The 22,754-nt window shown below is 33.3% G+C and overlaps 2 protein-coding genes across 2 annotated transcripts in view; both read right to left on the bottom strand.

Annotated features, from left to right (window-relative positions):
- LOTGIDRAFT_103845 (hypothetical protein) overlaps nucleotides 1–12,113 on the bottom strand; it is a gene marked incomplete at both ends in the record, with an annotated part of 34,479 nt that extends 22,366 nt beyond the window's left edge. The window contains one exon of the mRNA XM_009053363.1: nucleotides 11,439–12,113. Coding sequence (XP_009051611.1) covers nucleotides 11,439–12,113 — 675 coding nt within the window. The remainder of the gene's footprint in view (nucleotides 1–11,438) is intronic.
- A 2,272-nt stretch (nucleotides 12,114–14,385) lies between these two features.
- On the bottom strand, nucleotides 14,386–21,957 carry LOTGIDRAFT_228331 (hypothetical protein; the record flags this gene model as incomplete). Its single annotated transcript, XM_009053362.1, has 9 exons — nucleotides 14,386–14,690; nucleotides 15,137–15,214; nucleotides 15,411–15,539; nucleotides 16,083–16,161; nucleotides 16,358–16,410; nucleotides 16,771–16,815; nucleotides 18,886–18,960; nucleotides 19,620–19,745; nucleotides 21,793–21,957. The coding sequence occupies 9 exons, from the start codon at nucleotides 21,955–21,957 to the stop codon at nucleotides 14,418–14,420; spliced, it is 1,023 nt and encodes a 340-aa protein (XP_009051610.1). The 3' UTR covers nucleotides 14,386–14,417.
- Between the last annotated feature and the right edge of the window lie 797 nt (nucleotides 21,958–22,754).

Raw genomic sequence — 22,754 nt, 5'->3', positions numbered from 1 at the left:
AGAATTCCCAACAGTTCTGAGATTTCAGGTAGAATTGTCAGGAACTGTCAGCTGGAGTATTTATCATGGTATGAATATTATTTTACCATTCTAATAATCTCATCAAGTTCTCAAGTCCATTACCTGGTTTTCTACTTAACCAGATTCTTCTACCAGTTGGCTTGAAAAACACTAACTGATAGATATGAGAATATGTGACAAAATGTGACAAAAAACTTATCCTGAAAACCCAAAACAAAGCCTGAAATATAAAATATCAGTCAAACATGACATTTCATAGGATTTCCTTGTTCAAGTTTATGAAAGTAAGAAAGATTATAATGATTTTGTGGGCAACTGACAATGTTTTAAAGTACACTATGATTTGAAAGATTGAGAGCAATGCAAAAAGCTCAAATGTGTACATATTTATTTGATTTGATATCAAGGTGAATTCCCTTATCTTTATTTATCAAAATGAAAATGCTAATATTTATATGAATAGAAAAAATATCAGTTTGTCTCACATGTCCATAATAAATTCATAATTATCTAAATTAGAAGAGAATTACCAGCAGAATTCCAATGAGTGACCGATCAAGAAAGGTCAAAAAGTCTTTTTTTTTGTTTAATATCTAGACTGTACAGTGTACATACGTGGATTTATGATTGGTTAAAAGTCTTAATTATATGCAACAAAAACTTAATGATAAGATTAAGAATACAGTCATGATAATTCATTAGAAACACCAAATAATCAAATAGTTTGCTTAAGTCGACACCAAAAAATAAGGAAACCCATATTTAAGTGATATTGATGCAAATATGAGTTGTTTATATGCCTCTAAAGTAGCCTTTATTTTCCACATACTGTTACTTGAAGTATTCTGGTTCTGTATTGATTGATAATACAGTTAATGGATCATTGTATGAAAATTCCATATTGGAACACGAAGTATTTTTTGTCAGTATTTTAGCATCTCATAGGTTATTTGGTTTGAGTTAAATAGTTCTTCTCATGTCAAATGAAATTTAGGGTTTCAGAAGTCACAAATCCCTGTATTAAGGATTAACAAAACAATGACAATGTCAAAATATAAGTAAACAGACATCATTGACCATGAAGATCATACCAAATGACAAAAAAGCCAAGTGACTGCAGAAAGAGTATTGTAAGCACTCTGTGTTCCAGAGTCACTTAATATCCAGAAATAACTTGAATAGGCCATGGGTATGTCAATAATCTTTTGGCATTACTGAATGACTGACCTTTGTGACCTGCTATTTGACCTCAGATAAGAAATCTTATCTAGTATTCTACATGTACAATAGTTAGGTCACCCAATTACACCATATCATTATATAGTAATTAATACTTCATTAATATTAATTAGTTATTCATTATTCATATTGACCTGAGAGTTGACCACAATAGTACATTGGAATCTTCCACAATCTAAGTACAATAGTAACTTCACCTGATAACATTATTCATTATATAGTGATTAATAAGTAATCAAGGTATATTAAGGTATATTAATTGGCAAATCTTAGTATACATACTTAATGCCCCATGCCCCCCTAATACAGTTTGAAACTAACTATAATTTAATGAACAAATCAACTTTAGTGTATGTATATATAAACACAATGATTATTTTAATTTCTTAGTGATATGTTTTATAATATAGTTAAACGGGCATACCTAATTAATATTAATGAATTTACTTATATCTGTAGATGGAAGAGCTGAGCTGTTTTGATTACCAAAAGGCTAAGAAGGTTTCCATACTACCCTAGATTTGTTTATTTATTCATTTTCATATGTTGTTTGTTTATTTTAAAGAATCTAAAAACCTCAACATTATTTTATTTGCTTGAATTTAACTAGAACTTTCTTGTGTTGACAAACCTCAAAGTTTATCACACTATTTCAGGGAGAACAACATTTTCTTTAAAGGTTGAATTAGGTAAAAAAATTAAAACGTCTTAAAATATTCTAGATTTGAAAATAAACAAGATGTTACTAGTTAAAATTGAAGAGAGAACATTCAGTTTATCTTTGTAACAATAAAAACATGAACCAAAAATAAATACAAAATTTCTGAAATATTTGGTTGTGTAATAGTAGTAGTCTTATCTGCAGAAAATCAAGATTATAAAAGAATTTAAGCATGTATTATTATACCAAAGATGAAATCATGTCTTCTTGAAGAGTAGGTATGCCCTGTCTTGTACTGATAATCACTATAAAAATCAGATCTTGAAATTCTAGGAATTGAACTTGCGTAGATCATCTATTTTATCATTGCACACAGTAATGAATCATTGTCCATATTCAATTTTTTTTTCAATACTTACTATCATCTATTTCATCAAAACAAGATTCAATTCATTTTTGCCTTGAATTTGTGAATCCTTTTCAACCAAGGGTCATAAAGTGGCTATTTTCTAGAAGGATACTATGAAATGTTTTGTTGACATGAAGATTGTTTTATAAGACTAAGATACAGAGTGTAATAGTAATTTAGTTAATGTATATTTACCTACTCCTGAAGGTGATTTAATTAAAAGTAGCCATCCCATGTGATAGATCTAAATTCTATCTTAGGTGTAAGGGCTTACCTTGAAAGAGATTGACATGACATATATTTATCATCAAAAAGATTTTTCTATCTTCCAAAAGAAAAACATAGGCTTGCAACAAATCTCGCAAGCGAACATGCTCACCAGCAGCTTCATAAAGAGCTAAATGTGAACTGTAAAACAAACTCTATATCGTAGCCTGTAAAGTGAGCATGAGCCAAAAAAGTGAGAAAAAAAACCGCGATATCAGAGTTTTATGCGATATCTCTCAAGAACATCATCGCATCCTCACCAAATTCAATAGTGCACATCTTCATAATGATATTGACACACATACACAAGATCAAAAGATTTCATTGAGAATTGTAGGCTGTAGAGTGAGCACGAGCCAAAAAAGTGAAAAAAACAAACAAACAAACGCAATATCAGAGTCCTATGCGATATCTCTCAAGAAAATCATCGAATCATCACCAAATTCAATAGTGCACATCTTCATAATGATATTGACACACATACAAAAGATCAAAAGAATATATGGAGAATCGTAGCATGTGGAGTGAGCACAAGGCAAAAAAGTAAAGAAAAACGAACACGAAATCAGAGTTTTATGCAATATCTCTAAAGAAAATTATTGGATCATCACCAAATTCAATAGTGCACATCTTCATAATGATATGGACACACATACAAAAGATCAAAAGAATCTATAGAGAATTGAGGCCTGTAGAGTGAGCACGAGGTAAATGTGAACGGATGGACGAACCGACAGGGACAACCACAATATACGCCCATACTTACATGTGGGCATATAAAAATCAATCTTGTCTTGTTGCATTTGGACCATGCAGTTATATTTGCAGTTAACAAATTACCTACTAAATTTGTTCTTCATTCCAACAAAATCAAGAATCCTGTCTTTGCCCAATACTCAAATTCCCATTGATATATGGGATGCGATAATATTCTATAATTTGTCCTGATTAGTTCTATTATAATTATTATTTACAAGAGTAATATTGAAAGCTAAGGGATGGAGCAACCATTTTTTTCACTGGACAATCAAATTATCTGAAATAAAACAATGTTTTGATGTCATGGCAAGACAGAATCTTGGATTTTCTCAAAAAGCACTGTTTTTTTAATGAAGGAGTGATACTAGTGTAAAACAACAAGTATACTAGTAGATAATGAGGTAATGTTGGGTGGAGAAAAACAACTGAACAATTTCTAATTCATTCAATGACCTTTTAAATAACAACTAATTCAATTTCCTTCCATAATTATTCATTCTAACTATGGCATGCAGTAGAAAATCCTTACATAAATATCTTTATTTATAGAGCTTCAAGATTTCACCTGTTGTTTGTAGACAGTGTTAATTAGTCTTTAGTTGCCTAGAATCAAAAAGGACTGCAAGGTTGCTAGGCTGGTCTTGGGTTTATTTAAAAAAATATCTCAAATGAAGAAGTAAGCTTGTGACTGGCAATAAAGAAATACAACAACCCTTGCTCATCAATTTATTTAGAACTTGACGCTTAATCAAATTTCTAATACCAATACTAGAACAATTTTGAATCTTTACACTTCCATATTTTGAGCACAATTGAATACCAACATGTACAACCACACATATGTACTGTCACATACCTTCTGGTGGACCTTCTGGTTAATATCTGGAACATTGAATTAACTCAGCAGTACTAAGGGGCATTCACCTATTCAAGAATAGTAATAATGTTGGCAAGTAAAGGTAGGAGGTATGAAATCAAGTAAATAAAGTTGATATTTAAGAAAGGAGAGTTGATATTCAGCCATTTAGAGATGTGTAAATGTTAACCTGGTATTTCACACAGTTATGTCACACTTGATCATAGGTATCTAGAATACTCAGGAGGGATTGTTTCTGATGAAGGCGTCTGCTTAGACTTTTCAGTGGTTTCAGGTGATATCAAATAGACTACCTGTCTGCAACCATTACCACCTCCTCCTCATTATAAGGACCTTAAAATGTCACCAACATCTTATGATCAGAGTAATGTTTCCTTTGATGTCAACTAACACAACACTCATATGTGTAGTCTGTTTTGTGGTGGATCATTTCTAATTATATAATTATCTCAATTATGAGAGTGAATTGTTAGAAGACCATAACCAGAACAATTTTTTTTTTGTCATGACAAGTTCCTCGAAAAAATATTATGCATTCTCCAACAGAAATGCCCAGTTGATAAACCTAGTCGCAAAGATGCATAACCTGCCTCAGAAATTGAAACCAGAACAGAACAACAACTTTTTCTGCCATCTGAAGAGATTTAATCTTAACTACAGCAATCTTGGTTATCTTGTATTCCCTTGTAGTCTTCTTCGAACTACTGCTTAGTGCAGGGAACCAAAATGAGAAAGAGGTCAATGGGGCAACAAATACATTAGTCCACAGACCACTTTCTCTCACAAAACGGCTCATTCATTCAATAACATTAACTACTTGTGCTTAAACACAATCTCAGCAATTATGGCACACATAATCAAATTCAAATTTCTATCTTCAAGAGCTTGACCTATAATTTTGAATATGAAAAGATAGATGACCCCTTTCTGTCAGAATTGAAAAAAATAAATTGTTGAAAGAAGATTGACTGTAAAATGGCCAAAAGGCTACAAATAATAAATTGACCTGGAAGTGTCAATCAAACAATATATCATGGTAAATATATTTAAAGATCAAAGTATATGATATACTCTATGTAGGTAGTTAAACAAACACTGTATATATAATAGATATATTGGTATTTGTTAGTGAAAATCAGTGGCGCATGAATATATATTCTACTAACTCACAATGTTAACCATACCTGACATTTAATGGCATAGAGTATGATGTCAAACTTTTAAATGGTTTACAATAATTACAAGCAATACCAGGGCTCCACTGCAATAATTACTGCAGTAAGAATCCTATCAGGAGAAGCTACTGTTTTGTAACATCTTATTCTACTCTATGGTTGAGTTTGTGACAGTACTTGAAGAAGACTAAAGCAAACCAATTACGGAAAAATAAACCATCAAATACCATCAAAGCCACCATAACAAAAGCTTTAGTGTAGTCATGTTAAAATTTGAAAATTTGAGTTTAAATACTAATAACCAAAACCAACCATTTTTGCAATATATATCTGGAATGCACAAGTGCGACTTTTCAACTCTGAATTTTGGACTAATTGTTAGATTAGATACCGGTACTGGAAAATATATAGGCCAATCACTGCACTACTCTTGAAGCACTTTCAAAAAGATTTATGGTTTTATAATGAGGAAATAAATAGTCACCAATAAATGGCCTAATTATTGTGGTCAACCTACTGAATTTAAGTGTGAAATTGTCAACAATACTTTCCACTTCTGCTTCACCTCTGTTAATGAAGAGTTTAATTATTGAACTGGTTGACCTGGATTGGTATTATTTATCAATGTCTCAATCTAGATGTCAATGATTACTGATTTGAACATAACATCATTGATTCCCTTATTAATTGCTTTTACATGTTAGCCTATGTATAATTTCTTTGATATGTTAATTATGAAAGCCCAAAACTATGCAGCATGTGTGTCAAAAGCATAGCTCTATATGTTTAGGTTAAAATGGAGATATATATCATATTAGAGCAAATATTTTTGAGCAGTTGTATTTGGATAAGGGCAATTTTTGCAGAGGAATATCAAATTTTTGGATTTAGGTTCATAAATTTTGATAGCCTAAGGGATCATAGAGCATAGCTTATTAATAGTAAACATTTTGATTTCATCGCTGGAGGGAACAGCAGATAATCTCAGTGATTATCCATGGATTAGATGACAACTTGATCAGGATTAGATTGCCTGTTGAAATTAATCTGTCAGGTTTCGTGTTGTGTAACAGGCTTAAGTCAGTGGTTGACTTGTCATGCCTAATCCTACCATTAGTCCAATATAGGGAGCAGCAAGATGTTTTGAAAGAAATACTTCAGGTCCTTCACTAAGGTATAATAGAAAATCACAATTAACGTAACTAAAATTACCAGATTTGCAGTAGACAATAACAACCAGTGTCCCCAGCCAGTCTGAAATGTCAAACCTTCCACAATTGACTACCGATGAAGGATTAACAACAATAGTACTTTGATACTGATCAAACTTTATCAAAGGAAAAGTCTTTGGAAACAGATTAAAATATTCTAAATGGTTTGTCACAGCTTCTAAAAACAACAAAGTTTAGTGTTTAGTTTAATCAAGTTTTCATTGATCTGTGGTGATGTCTCCAACCAATTCTTTGCCGTCAGGTCAAACAAAGTCTGTTGATGTTGGTGACGGCTGCTCCAAACCCCTTATTAAAGAGGTACACAATTTTTTTTAAAAGAGAAATTATGTAAAAGAGTCGAGCCTATTCATCAAACAAATTGATCTGAAAACTTTTTCTGATCAAATATAGTTCTAACACCTTCTAACACAAAAATAACCCACTTTAAACAGAAAAATAAGCTGTACCCAGTAGAAATTGGAAATAAAGTCAATATCATGAAAAGACATCAACCAGAAATGTTTGTGAAACCACATGTGGAAAAAGTACTTAATGATTACTTCTATGGCTAGTTATTTACTGATTTTCATATCATAAATTTTGTTTCCTTTTTAATTTCTGCCATACCAATCAGTCTTTATCAGAAACACCTATTATTACCATTGATAAGCACCTTTAAAGTTTCAAAAAGTTTTTTTTTTGTGCAGCCAAACAAACTTTTACAAAAGAACTGACAGTCTGTTCACTTGCAATTGCTCATAAAGACTATGGAAGGCACTTAGTGTTGTGACATTTATTCATTTATTCATTTATTTCTTCTGGAGCCTTATGTGAACTTGATTAGGTTCAAGATCCAATATAGCACAAATTTTCTAATTCCTAATGGCACTCAAGATAAATGATCTGTCAAGCAACATGTTCAAGTAGGAATCTTATATTGAAGCTTATTTTTTTACATCCTGGTTGGTGTATATTGAAGAAATGTTAATGTTATGTGATGCTACTTGTAACAGACCTTCTACTAGTGGCATGGGAATATCATGTAGTTATGTGGCCAGTAGAGCAGACACTGGTGTTGAGAAGGTTAATGAACACACATTATATCTTTTCCATTGAATCATTGACAATTTTTTATGCTGACAAAAAGGTTTTTGGGCCTACACTCAACATCGTGATTTGAAGCTGTGTGTATATCAAGCAAGATGAAGTAATAATCAGAAAAGGTCAAGGAAGACAAGACTGTTCTCTTGGGAGTTCACAATAGTTATAATATTGATTTCTCATAAATCAACTACTTATTCTGATAGATTTCATTCTTAACTTTGGTCTTCTACAAACTGGACACATTTGGCTATTTGATTTTAATTGGGAATCAATTTGTGATTTTTATAATGCAGATTGCAATTTTGCTACATTTGGGTTACACTGAACTTTTGTTTTAATACAGAGATACAATATAGGCTCTTTTTTAGGGATAACTTACACAAATTCGGTAATTTTTGTACCTGTATATGTATATACTTGTGCAACAGATTGGCAATTGAAAAAATGAGCCAGTATGTAATTTAAATTGTGAAATGTGCATTTACTCTTTCAACACCTGCTGCTTCTCTACTAACATAATTTATGTTTTAAATACCCAACAATCATTACAAAATGATGTCATAAAACGTCATGATGCTGTAAGTCTTAAATGATGTTTTATTTTATTCACACTCAGGGTAAAGATAGCTTCTAAAAGTATTTGTCAGCTTACTTCAGAAAACATCTACAGCAATCTTGTCAAGTTAACATACCAACTGTAAAAATCAATGAATGAAATCGAGGATGATGCAATAGCATATTTGAACAATTCTCAAGAGTAGATCTAGCCAAGTTGAGTTCATTAACAAATACTTGTGCCAAAATCTAATGTTTTGAGTAATCATCTTACTCATCCTTAAAACATCTTACACATTCATAATCATACATCTTATTGTGATATTGAATGGTTAATACATAATCCCTCAATTCAACTATTTCAACTACCTTCCTAGCTTTAGGTTTTCATACCCTCCAGATTTTCAAAATGTCATTCATAAAAGTCACATAAAGTCAAATAAAAACAAAAATAAATCTATTAACAGTTTCAAATTAATTTGAATTTCTATCTTATTCATATTTTAGTATGATAACCTTGAGGTTTTCTACAAGCATAATATCAATGTTAAAATTAGAATGTTAGAATTGTTTTTGCTTCAAGGAATACTTAAAAATTCAACGACAAAATTTTGAGTGGACATATTTGTCTATTTATCTACATGTATATTAGCATACAGTGTAAACACCTTTTACACGGACAATTAGCTTTGCTTTTTATATTAGACAGGTTGCCCATTCACAAATACAAGGATTGAGTTTGGTGCATGTGTTCATTTTTACAAAACAAAACATAAAAATCAATACATGCAACCACGTTGATTGGCAGTTTAGAAAACCATATGACATTATGAAAATTCATTATATCAGTCCCAAATACAAGGTGTACCTGCTTAAGGGGAAACACTATAATTTCAGACGTATAAAAGAGACGATGTGTCAATACCTATGATATACTGTGCACCAAACTAGCTCTAATGATGCAACAGACCACAGCTGTATATAAACATCTGTTTAAAAACAATCTAGTCTGATGTCAAACTAACCTACAACATGGCTGTTATGTCATTAAATATTCATTACTATTCATACTTGTTGTTAAAGATTATGATTTCTGATTAGATAAGACAATATCATTAATTTTACACTTTTGATAAAACTTATCAAGATTTGAATAAGCCAGCTCGGCTGATGATTTAAGTTTCAAAAATTCATTACTTTCAGATTTTAATTCAAAAGTAGTTTCCAAAATGCCTGGTTCCTTATCTTTTCAAGGAACTTTGCCTCTGAAAATTTTGCCTGATATCTTATTTAAGATCTGCATATTTAAGAAGTATAAAGGTTCATGTAATAATGTACACTTGCCAAATAATATGCCCAAAACCTACGCCTAGCTAACTAACTACAAACCTATGTGGGTGGCCAACCCCCTTATTTCTGTCAGTCAAAGAAAAATGACTAATGATTTGTAAAGCCAGGTCAATAAAACACATAGTTTATTATCAGTGGGAGATTTTGGATCAAGTCCAGATTGCCATAACTTAATCTATTAATTTGTTATTTGATACTGGGTTATTCATTTCTATCGTCTACATATTGTGATTGAAATAATCTATTTCATAATGTTTATGCATATATACAATTTGTATGGAATTTAAAATAGAATTAAAAAAGCTATTACATTTTTTGCATTCCTAATTTAGACATTCCTCCACTTTCATTTTATAACATGTAAAAATTACAAAGAAACATAAATATATATAACAAGATAAAAGAAAACAGCATATATAATATTTTTAATCAAAACTGCAGTTCATAGGGCAAGCCTTTAGTACAACAGTCAATTATAGGGAATGTAACCTAAGTGGTGTTCTCAGAGAAAAAAAGACAGAAAGAAACAACTATATTTTATGAGGATAACAACTTAGGTTCACAGTTAAGGATCCTTTCTACCAGCTGGCCAAACCTCTTGGCATTAATATTTCCAGGATTATCCGTACCCATTTTCAGCTGGGTCGAATGGAATTATGAGTGAAGAAGCAACACTAACTGACTGTTCTATAGAACAAGGGAATAAGAATTCCAAGCCTCACCACTAAGAACTACACAAACAAATGGATTAAGAGTTTCTGTGTAACCATGTACATCTTATTAACATACTAATTATTATAAGCCCTAGATTATACAAATACCAGTACTATACATAAAATTGAATGTTGATAAATATCTACATCTAGATACAAAAATTCATTAATACTTTATATTTATTTACACAACATCTGGTTCAATCATCTCAAGCAGCTAAATTAAGACATTAGGGTTCACACTTTCTTAAATTGACATAGGTCAATATGGCTACTGTCTTTATTACCTTGTATGTATTTGTCCATGTGGCTGAGTCTAAGATGTTATATGACCATAATATACATGCATATTGTGATCTTCCATGGTTAATTGTTACTTCTAGTAATACACACTCTCAAGAAAACCTTTAACCCCCATTAATTCAAAGATATTTGACCCAAGCAAATTTCATTTATTCACATAAATATCTAAGATCAATATATTTCTAACAAGTGTTCTTATGCATCAGCTTGTTCAAGTGTAACATAATATAAGCTTACATATATCATGAAATTTTCATCACTGTATAATTATATATATAATGTATCTAAGTTTAGAAATGTGTACTGTGATATAAATGATATAATTATAAATAACATTATGTAAAGTTATGAATACTAATTATGATGTATTTATATCATAATGATTTATATTTGATATTTGTATCAAAATCTTGATTGATTTACACATTCTTCCAACAGGATTGTTGATTTAGAGGTTTTTTTGCCAGACAACTACAGGTTTTTAGTGCATTTGACTTTCATTTGAAAACAGTTTTGATAATATTTGTAAGACATATAAGTAGAAAGGTTATCTGATATATGGATATACTACTTCATTTTACTTTATAGTTAACTGTATGTGTTTTGTATTTGTGTATGTGTTAGTATGTATTAAACTGATAAGATATACTATAAGATATACTATCTAAGTTTTTTAATAATGTCTGGCTGAGCATAACTGTAATCAGATATGTGCCTCACTCAGACTGTGTCATGGTGTCAAGTTTGCTGTATAGATATGATATGTTCTATTAAGATTGGAAACTGGTATATACCAAACTGAAACAGGTGTAAATTTTGTTTTTTGTCATCATCCAACCCCTAAAAACATTCGAACTTACCATTTCATCTAAAGATTTCAAATCACAGGTAATAATTTGTGGTGGGGGTTCCCCAGCCAACTCGGCATCAATTTCTTCCTCCATTTGTACAATAGTTGGTGCCAACATTCCAAGTTTTGCACCAACTCTTGCCACTTCCAGGAGGCACAAAATAACACTTTTTTCATTTTTTCTGGTCACTAAATCCTCAGTTTCAAAACGAAGGTCATCCGGTATGCCAAGTAATCGACACCACGAAATAAAATTAGAAATATTATCACGCGCTAAAAATGATCCTGGCTTCACATTGTTTTCTTTATATTGGATCAAATTTTCAGGAATATGAGTCACAAAATATGATTTCATAATAATTTCAATTCCTTTTTCTCGTCTTTCCTTGGTGAAGTTGATAACTTCGTTGGCATGTTTGCAGAGTAATATGCCAGTTTCGATAACTTCGAAAAATAAATCACCATTTATTTCTATTTTATACAAACAAGTGAACCAATCTGCAAGGTCCTCTTTCATAGCATATAAATATTCATCCTTATTATTGAAGGAACGAAAAGATTTCGGTTGAAGCACAAGAAGTGTGTCAGATCCTGAGCGCTGGCCATTTTCTGGTTCCATATTCTGAGTGACAGTTGACATTTCAGCACCACTGTCAAATTAGGACATCAAAATTTTTAAATTTAAATGCCAACATCACATACAAAAATATCCCAGCAATTTGTAACGAAAAGAGTATCACAAATCAGATAATTGATATGAATTCAAATACCAGTTTTGGAATATATATAGAAGCTCCATATACTGGAAGTGAGCTATATTTAGAAACACAGTGTAACTTTGTGCCACAATATGTCTGTTCAATAAAAGACCAACAGAAAACAGCAACATAATGCTAGCGAAACTTCCATTTCATAAACCATAAATATGTTTTCTAATCCATAATCAATCTTTAAATGGCCATTTAATCCTTGACGGCCATGGTTATACAAAAACACTTCTATCTTACGCCTGACAGCGACATGCTTCCTTGCTTCACTCAGACCGACTGTCTATTCATAACTTATCATTTCCACTATTCGACATACTCGTTACCAGCTTATAGTTTCCGTGAATCGTTAACAGAAGCTCTGTCCAACAAGCTTTCTACCAATGACCCAATACACTGGTAATGGCGAATAGGTGGTTTTTCTAATATCATTTTTTATATATCAAATTATCTTTCTTAAAGAAATATTTCGACCTCAAAATTTTGTGTTGACAAAACACTAAATAGGTAGTATTCTTTTTGAGTTAAAATTATATTTATATTTCTAGGGTGGTGACGACTGTATACTACTCGCTGGGATTGTTTGATCACGTGATCGCCCTATTTTCTGAATGGAATGGTGTTTATCTCCCTTTAATACATTTACTGTTATTTGAATCACTATAACATGGCAATATCACGTAACATTATGTATGAATTATGATATTTCATCAAGATAATTGATCAATTAGTTGGTGAATAATAAATTCCAACTTGGCCTACTATTGCGGTGGATACGGGCTTCACTAACAACAATGAAAAAAACCCTTTCTTTTCACACGAAGCCTGCGTAACTGGATAATTGAATAATTGAATAAGTATAGGAATTTCGTATTTTCTATATACATTACAGACTATATTTACTAATCTTCTTTAAAATGAATGAATCTTACTCATCTTCACAATGCCAAGATATTTTGAACTTCGCCTTATGCGGTAACAGCAATAGACATTTTTATACTTTTATATTGGAAGATTGTTGATGCAGCGATCTGATTGGATTGCACGCAAGCGAAAACAGCCAATCAGAGCTCTCTACAGCAAATCTGTAAACTATTAGTCATAATGCTTTCAGTCTTTCTGTTGAAGGCTCTGATTGGCTGTATTCGCTGGCGTACAGTCCAATCAAATCGCTGCATTTAAAAGCTTTCAATTAAAAGTATGGTGAATATTGCAGTCAAGGTACAAGACGAAATTCCATGAATCACAAAATCTGACTTGTGCTCCCCAAACCACACGTATAGTTGTAATGGTCCCCCAGGCAATTAAAGCTTGAACAATTTGAACATGTAATGTTAAGAAATAGGGCGTGAACATTATTTAATAAGATTGTTGAACTAATCTTTAGTATTAATGAAACATTGGTGACGGCACGATCAAATATGCCGAGAATGTTCATTTTGAGTTAATTTTGACAAAGTTTACTTTGTGTATGAAAAAAAAATCGTGGCGCTTTGCACTTGTAATTCATGGTATTCATTAATGGGTAGGCCTACAGTCTTCTAAATAGACCTCATTCGGTTGCTGCTGATAAGCGTCTGTATCACTTTCAATTCAAGATCGTCTGCTACTTTTCAGATATTCCAATTGAAATTAATTTAACAATGAAATAAGCCTTGTTGATATGAACCCATTTGCATTTATTTTCACATATCTTTTGTGGTCTTTAACTTTAAAACCATATGGATTATTTCCCATGTAGCTTGAGCTGACTATAGATATCCTATAATATATTTTATTATGATATCTATGGAGCTGACAGCCAAGCCAATCATACAATTTTCTCAATGAAATAAGAATGATAGTGCGGAGGACAAACCGACAATCCTTTAAAGGCTATATTTACATGTTTTCAACATCTAACCCTTGCTATAGCACACCCCACCCATGTCAAGGTATAAGATTTAGTTCGTAAAAGCCCGACATTATGGAGATGACCACTGACCTCTTCACTATGTAACTTATAACCAGAGATGAGACATGGCGACTTTAGCGGTTCTAGGTCATAAAATTCTTCTCCAGCGAATATCTTTTATTATCTATGCTAATATAAAGCAGCGTATAAAAAGACGTAAATTGTTTGGTCGCCCTCAATATTTTATTTTACAAATTCAGGTTCATCTTGTAACTAGGTAGGCTTTATTTTCAGCTTCTTCTAACAAAGCCTCTGCCATGAAGGCTGTTTCGTCCAATCGTTTCTGAATTGCTCGTCTATTCCTCACAGTTTTCTTTTCCTTTTCTTTATATTCTTGGTATTCCTTTCCTGCCTTGGGACATATGAGGGAATCGTGATAGTCGGAACCTCTCGGTGTGCTGGCTGAATTTATCAATCCTACATTGTATCGGCCACTACTATATGTTTTAAGTTCTGGTCCATCCCGAGCATGATCCTGGAAAGATTTGGCCAAATTATAAAGTATTTCAAATATGGGGTCTTATAATTGCAGCAGACAAAATGTTCGGGGATAAAACGGGCTATAGTAAGAATAATATGGATCAAAAAAATGGAACAGATATATACTTACACCTTTCTTAAATGATTGAGCATGTGTTGATTAATGTCCCACCTTTAATTGCAGACTCGTCTGTCAGATTCACGTTGATGTGAGAATCTTCATGCATGAAGAGAATTAATCTGTTATATAAAACACATCTTTACTTCCGGTTTGAAACTACTACATAAATTGGAATGGTGTAAAATAACCATTTTCAGTCTATTTGATGAGACACAAGCTTTCGTCTTAAAAATGTGATTCTAAGGAACAAGAGTCCGTGCTGAATCAGTAGTTGTAAGAAATATTTGGAGTATGATTATATGGAGTTCTTATTAACATACCCTAATGTATTTTTCAGCAAGTGTCAAATTTACAGTCGACATGATCAGTTTACATCCCCAAGTCAACAAGGCAAATGGCTGAAAATTAAGATAAAATAAATCTTTCCAGCAACATAATATTTTCAGATTACCATTGTTCGCAGTGGTTCAACTAGATTTGAAAAGGATAAAACAGACATAGAGTGATCAAATGGAATGGTCAGTGAGTTACTCCAAAGTTGGATATATTTCGGAAATCGAAAGACCTTTTTCATTATCTCGAAAACATACGTACCCTTGATATGTTCAGAAGTTTGGATGGAGTTATTAAATGACGCCTGACACATCGACTCAGTAACTTTTTCAATGGATTTGCTTCAGTTTCGTTGACACAAGGATGGTATAGCATCACAATAGCCGAATGCTGTAATAATCACAACGTCAATAAATACTGTTAACCACTATAAATCATTTAAACCACCCCATAATAATACTAACAACCCCTGAAATCTACCCCTCCCCCATATTTATTTGTCACCGATTACTTAATTGCCTGGTGCTGTGGTCCCACTTGAGAGTACTATGATCCTATATGATATAGGATTTACCTCATTGCAAACTGAACAGTAAAAAAAGACGGTCATCGAAATGAAAATAGTAGGAAAGTAGGACAAATAAACAGTTTACAGGTTAGATACCGTTATTAATACGAATTAGATCTCTCTTGAAGCTATTGATATCTATGCAGTTCCCCTCTAGTGACCTCATAAAACGTGTCAGATTTAGTGGAATTGCAAGAACCACAGACTTCGGAATGAAAAAGGAAAGATGCAAATTGGTACTATCAGCGTCCCCGGTACACATAAAAAGTTTAGAAAACCTCTTTACAATCCCTTTAAATACTTCATTTTGAAAGCAAATTGGCCTAAGCGAGCTTTAACTTATACACAACTTTATTGAACATTACCTCTAAGTTATGCAACCAACGTTGAGGAGGGCAGTATTTGTATTCACCATATGCAGCCCACACGGGACGATGCATGCCGCTGAAAATATTCAAAAAAAACCGGAAAACATTTTTGAAGAAGCGAACAGTACTTCCATTCTTCAAAAACAAACAAAAAATCATTCAAAACTTATATCGGAAATGCGATAGAGGTGATGGACCTACTCATTCGGCAATTCTCGACAATTTTCGTTCGAATATGCAATTTAAAAGCGGATTAAAGTACATCGTTTTACCTGGTTGGTATACCATTATAAGTTATTCTACGTGGATAACATTCGTGGAACGCCTGAAATATATCAGTTTTACTCGTATTATAGTAATAGTAATATGTTCTAATCACATGCCATTCTTTCAAAGTTTAGTCCTGATGGTGTAGAGTAACTTAAGAAGTGGGAGGTGGGGTCAAAGGCGTTGGTTTGCCATTTTGAGTGGTTGGATTTGAATACATGCCTGCCTTATTTTGAAGTGAAAATTAAGCCCTATAGATGCACAAAATTCATCCCAGGCCATCCTTTGGCAACAGGGGGCTTAAGGCAACCCCAAGGGCTTCTGCCTTCGCCTTGGAAACACGCCTCTCATTTTTTGCGACACCCCCCCAATGACATTTTTATATTTCCTAGATACACCCCTTGGATATCCAACATACCGCTTCAGGATCTTTATCACATTCTTCAGAGGGTACATAATTCAGCTAGAAATATTAAAAATGAAAACTTTCAAAATTGAGACAAATCGACAGTAAAAAGTTTAACAGCAATACATCTTTCAGATTAAATTCTGCCGAGAGAAAAAGATTATCTGATGTGGTATTGCGTCTTCATCTTAAACCTTGTTTGCAAAGGCCCACTTTCTGTTTTTTTCACGAATGCAACAATCAGATTGGAATGTTGTGGGCTCAAATATTCTGTATTCGCTAGCGTACAATAAATGTAGAAACGAGCGTGCTAACAGACAAGTAGCTAATGATGTCAAGGAATTAGACGGAGTTCGTAAAACCTTGACATAATGAAGATGTACTATATGTCGATATAGTAACAATATCCTGAACAGTATCTCACCAATTTGTATAAAGTTAGGGCCGTATGCTGCGCTCGAACTTAACGCTAAGTCAGACTTCGGGTAAAGTCAGACTTTGTAAAGTTTCGCCTGAGCTCGACTTTGTAACTAATTCATTTCGGTATGCATGGCTTCAACTTAAACTTAAAGTTTAACTTCTTCTGTGTATGTACGGAACACCAACGATAACTCAAAGAATTATAATTTAATTTCTAATATATTTGTTAAAAGAAAAAGTGATTGATACATATTTTAACTAAAATTTTGATCGGACACTTACGGACCGCAAGAATTTGGCATGTTTCTCATGTGCTTTCACATGGGGTCTTTACTATAAATACGCATCAGGGTCATTACAAGTCATAATTTGATTGATTATTCAAGATGTCAGATAATATGTCGTCGCCTCAGAAATACCAAGAAGAAGACACCCCAACTTACTGTAATTGAACAGAAATTCCTTATCGATGTAGTGGATGAGTTAAAGGGTGTATTGGAGTCGAAACAAAATGATATTCGGTCCATACAAAGGAAGGAAAAGGCGTGGAGAGAAATAGAGGCGAATTTTTTGTTCCATGCCCACTTTCTTTAAACGAGATCACAAGCAACATAGCTTCACTTTGGCTCAACTTACGTCAGGTTAGTTAAAGGGATACAGTCCTCTGAATATACATAATTTGAACTTCTTAAATTCGCAAATCCAATTTCAATAAAAAAGTAGATATTAATATGTCACTTCGATTTTGACAAGTGCTATGGAAATTTCGAAAGAAGATAAATTACGAGACTGATTCCACGTTTCGAAATGAGTTGCATATGAATGATTCGAACTGGTACGTAGCACCTTACTTTAAACAACCCCTTTTGCATTAGTATTGAATTTTTCATAAATATATGATTATATTTTACGTAGCTAATTTAATTTTCATTTTTATATTCAACACAGGTTCTCCCGTATTTACGCGATCCACATCAGCATCAGCCACTGTTACCAGTGAAACATTATGTCCAGATACAAATACAGTTCCAACACAGAAATCATCACGGGTTCCATGTGTACAGCCAATTGTTCCAATTATCCCCGAAAACTGCGTAATGTCGTTAAAACCTCGTTGTATTGTTTTTATTTCATTTTCATCTGGAAACGTAATTACCTCAGGCCTATGAATAGCTATAGCCCTTGATACAATTCGGGAGACACTGGATTGATGAACGCCCATTATGTCCCCCACGTTTATTTGGAAAGAGCCACTAGCATACCAACGAAGACATACCAATAACTGTAGTAATGGTGGGATATGTACAGTTAGGTCACATCGATGATTGAAATCATTTCAAAAATATGCAGAACGCCATCCTTTGGAAACCTGAAGCGTTTCGTAAATTCATTCTCGTCTAGATCTTCCATTGGATTTGAGCGGTCTTTAAATCTCCTCTCCACATGGTAAATATCTATAATTTGGTGTAATTGGTTGAAATAATTTTCTATTGTCACAATTTCAATCGCAAACGTATATAAAGTACGGCTAAAGTCTGCTACCACCCTATCTTAGATTTTACTTTAGTTTTGTCCACAAAACGCTCGAGTAAAGCATGACTTACATCAAAGATCGAGCGCAGCATACCTAAAGTCTGACTTAAGCTCGACTTTGAGTAAAGTATGACTAAAGTTCGACCGCAGCATACGGCCCTAATATTCACTTACATCGGGTTCAACACGATCCCCAGTACAGGTGTATTCCGTAGTTGATTCGGGGTCCCAGTCTATTGAGATATCTGACTGGAATATAAATTTTACTCGGGATTGGCATAAGACATATTTGATTTGCATCGCCGTTTATAGGCGTTGAGGAGGCCAAGATTTCATACTTTGGACGAGAGTTTGCTTACCGGAATTGTACGGTGGCTCATATACGACATATTCCACTTTTTATTTAGAATTAAAAACTTTTTTTTTACTTGGTGAAAATTGATTCTGAATTAAAAACTTTTATTTTCACCTAGGTGAAAATTAGGCGATAATTGGTGTAATTTTTAATTAAAAACTTTAATATTCACCAAGGTGAATTAAAAACTTTAATTAGTGATAATTGAAGAATTTTGAATTAAAAACCCTTTTTTACAAGATTCGTTGAATTATCAACTAGGTGGAAATTATTTTCACATAGGTGGAAATCATTGTGATTATTGAAGAATTTTGACTTAAAAACCTTTTTTTACAAGATTCGTTGAATTATCACCTTGGTGGAAATTATTTCACCTAGGTGAAAATTAAAGTTTTTAATTCAAAAGAAATTTTCACCTAGATGGTAATCAATTTTCACATGTTTTTAATTCAAAATTAAAAGTGAAATATTTTGAATTAAAAGCATCTTGCTATGTGTCACAATGAATGAAGTAACCCAAAAACAAAACGAAGCGAAAAAAGATTAAGCCTACCTCTCCATCATCACAGTGTTTATGTGGACCCATTGGTGCACCATGGTTTTTCGAGGATGATAGAGAGAACAGCAAGGTGAAGATAAGTAAACGCCACCTTCTGAAGTTTTCAACACCATTTAACACCTGAAAAAGGGAGAGTTTAACGACAGTGCTATGCCGAATCTTTATCTTTACAACTCAGTTATTTCTCTGCTAATCACTCTCCCAAACCCTTTCTCTACACTCCTCATATACACGATTTTTATCTTCTCTTTCGTCAACGTCATCTGAAACACTTGGCGCTTGATAAAATCAATAGAAACACAATATATTATTGTATATTACTCAAAATTACAGATTATCCATCTTCTGTTGTAGACTGAAACATCTGTCTCTATTCCAGCCTCTGTATAGCTATTTGGACAGATGTCAGCTGGTGTAAAGACAGAAATAATAACCCTGTTAAATGGGAACATTCCGCATCTCTGCAGGTGCGGGGGTTTAATCTTACTTAGATACCTTGGATCTGCAAAACCCAGGAAAGATGAATATATTTTTGTAGTTCAGTCATACCAACATTTTCTCCCTACACCATTTATGACATGTCTCCGGTTCCACCAATGTTTTTTTTTGCGAAACTGATCTAGCATCGGCCATTTAAAACTGCGTAAAGGTTATGTTAGAGAAATGCATCTTTGGAGGTGTGGAAAATCCTCATTTAACAGGGTCTTTTTCTTCTGACCCTACTGGCAACTTACTGTCAAAATATCCATCAGAGGCTGGAATAGTGACAGATGTTTCGGACTACTTCTGTTGGTGCAAATGCTATAGAAATGAAATGAATGGAGTTTTACGTCCTACTTTTCTGCACCTTGTGGGCTAATTTTGAGACAAAAATATAAAAAATAATGTCATATTGCACTAAATCAGTCTGCCTCCTATGTACCCCAAGTCTCGGGAGGATGGTGCCGCCACCGTAGATTTGTTTTCTTCCTATTTGAATGAATCGTGATAGAAGTATGCGGGTAGGTGTGATCTTGGACGAGCTAATGTAGTTTAATGTAATTTACAGGTAGTTGATGAAATTCCAATTAACAGTATAGTTGAATCAAAAGGAGTAGAATAAGATTTTAATATTAGCAAATATTTAAGAAAAAAATGTGAATAAATCGTCTTTACACTTACCATCATTCAAAAAACATAAATTGTAATCACTATTGGGACACTTCTCAACCTCTAGTCAAACTGAGGTTACAATTTTCAAAATTCAAACAATTATTTGTGCCTTATTTACGTCCTTCCACTCGAGAGGTTATTTCTACAAGAACCTCACATTGAGCAATAATTCAAACTAGTTGACATTTTATTATAAATCAGAAGCGTATCGAAAGATAGATATACAGGATGTCGATGCTCTCTAAAGCAATATACTTTCAAAGCACGGAATCTGAATTGTTTGCTTTTATTGGTTGAACATAGTCAAATAAACCAATCGTATTTCTTCGATTGCAAACTGCTAACAAGTTACAGAGTTGATGAAAACCGATTGAAAATATTATAAATTATTCTATGAACAGCTGGTCTAGCGAGATAGTTATAGATAGTAATACTTTACGTGTTTTCAGTTAAAAATACGATTTTAATAGACGTTCAAATATTCATGGTCTATTTTGATTATTTATACTTCCGCCTACTCTGCGCTAAGTATCCGTCTTCTTTAGCTCACTCGTGTACAGAAACATTGGAGCTGAGCAACATTTCGATTCATTTAGTGAGCTTTAGAAGGTAAACACCTACTTCCAGCATGAAATTAGTGCTATTTTAAATAGACATACTGCTCCATTTCGTTTGCAACGTAATATACAGACACCAATAACACGTTTCCAATATATATATATATATATATACACAATCTAGACGACTATATAGCTTAAATGCAAGTTATATCATACAAGAGACAAAAAAAAGGAAGTGAAAAGTATGGCAGACAAGGTAACATTTGCCAACTTTGTTAAAAGGTAGGCCCGTTGCTGATATGCAAAATGTCAAACCCAGACTGCCGTTACAAAATTCTACCAGGCCATATAATAAACCAAGACTAGAGTTACCATATTCATACCAACTGGAGAAATTTATATTGTTCAACAGATGCCAGATGCCTTGGAAAAGTCACCACTCTATTAAAACAAACCTGGACACAAACTCGTTCACCAAGTCCAAGTATAGCAGGCGCAGGTAAACTTTCGTGGAGAGAGGGAACCCGTCTTAGTGATTTAACTTTCAGATTCCCAATCCAGGCCTTCTCATTCTTCTCCACTTGATACAGCTTCGTCGAACATCTTTCCCTTTTGTGCATATTTGGACCAGCATGCATACACGCCTTCATCAATCAAGTCAAACGATAAATCTCAATTAGATCAACTCCTCCTCAAACAAGTTCACAGTTCGTGTCCGATGCCCCCTTTTTAACGACTCCCAAACCAGTGCCAACTGCTCCCTCGACAAAATTCCCATACACTCCCAAACCCAGTGCTGACTTTTCAACAACTCCCAAAAGAGAACTAATCATCGATTCGACAACCATTCCATCAACTACCAAACCCTTATATCACCAAATCAAGTACAAATCTAACTGGAATCTTACTGCTCTACAGAAATGCATCTCAATGATGGGATTGTCGAACCTCAATCGAATTACCCAGACTTCTTCAGATACTGCGACTCATTCTTATCCATTTATCCACAGAGAAAAGCTTCCTGATTCAGAAGCATCTTGTATTTAATATACTTAATTTCATGTACTACAGTGTCAATGCTTTTGTTTAAATGAAGAATACAAGATAAGATAGACTTGATGAATATTTAATGCTACTGGTTGGAGTATTTGATTGAGAATGTTACTACATTCCACTGCAATAAAAACCTTAGTAATTTTCTGGTCCGTGGTAGACTCGATCCCATTGAATCCAAATAGACTTTTGTTTATTGTAGATTACTCGTGGGTGTTTTTTGAACTTAATACTAACTATGCTTCACCTTCTTCATCTTGTATTGAACATTTATCTCTTTATTTGTGACCTTGGCCAGTGCTTTACATAGAAGTTTTTAGGAACTTCTTCACTCTTAACACTATTATTATCTAAAATAGGAGAC

This window comes from Lottia gigantea (genome assembly GCF_000327385.1).
Source record: "Lottia gigantea unplaced genomic scaffold LOTGIsca_2, whole genome shotgun sequence".
NCBI classification, from domain to species: domain Eukaryota; kingdom Metazoa; phylum Mollusca; class Gastropoda; family Lottiidae; genus Lottia; species Lottia gigantea.
The sequence above is the reverse complement of the archived record's forward strand: the minus strand, read 5'-3'. Positions and strand labels throughout refer to the sequence as shown.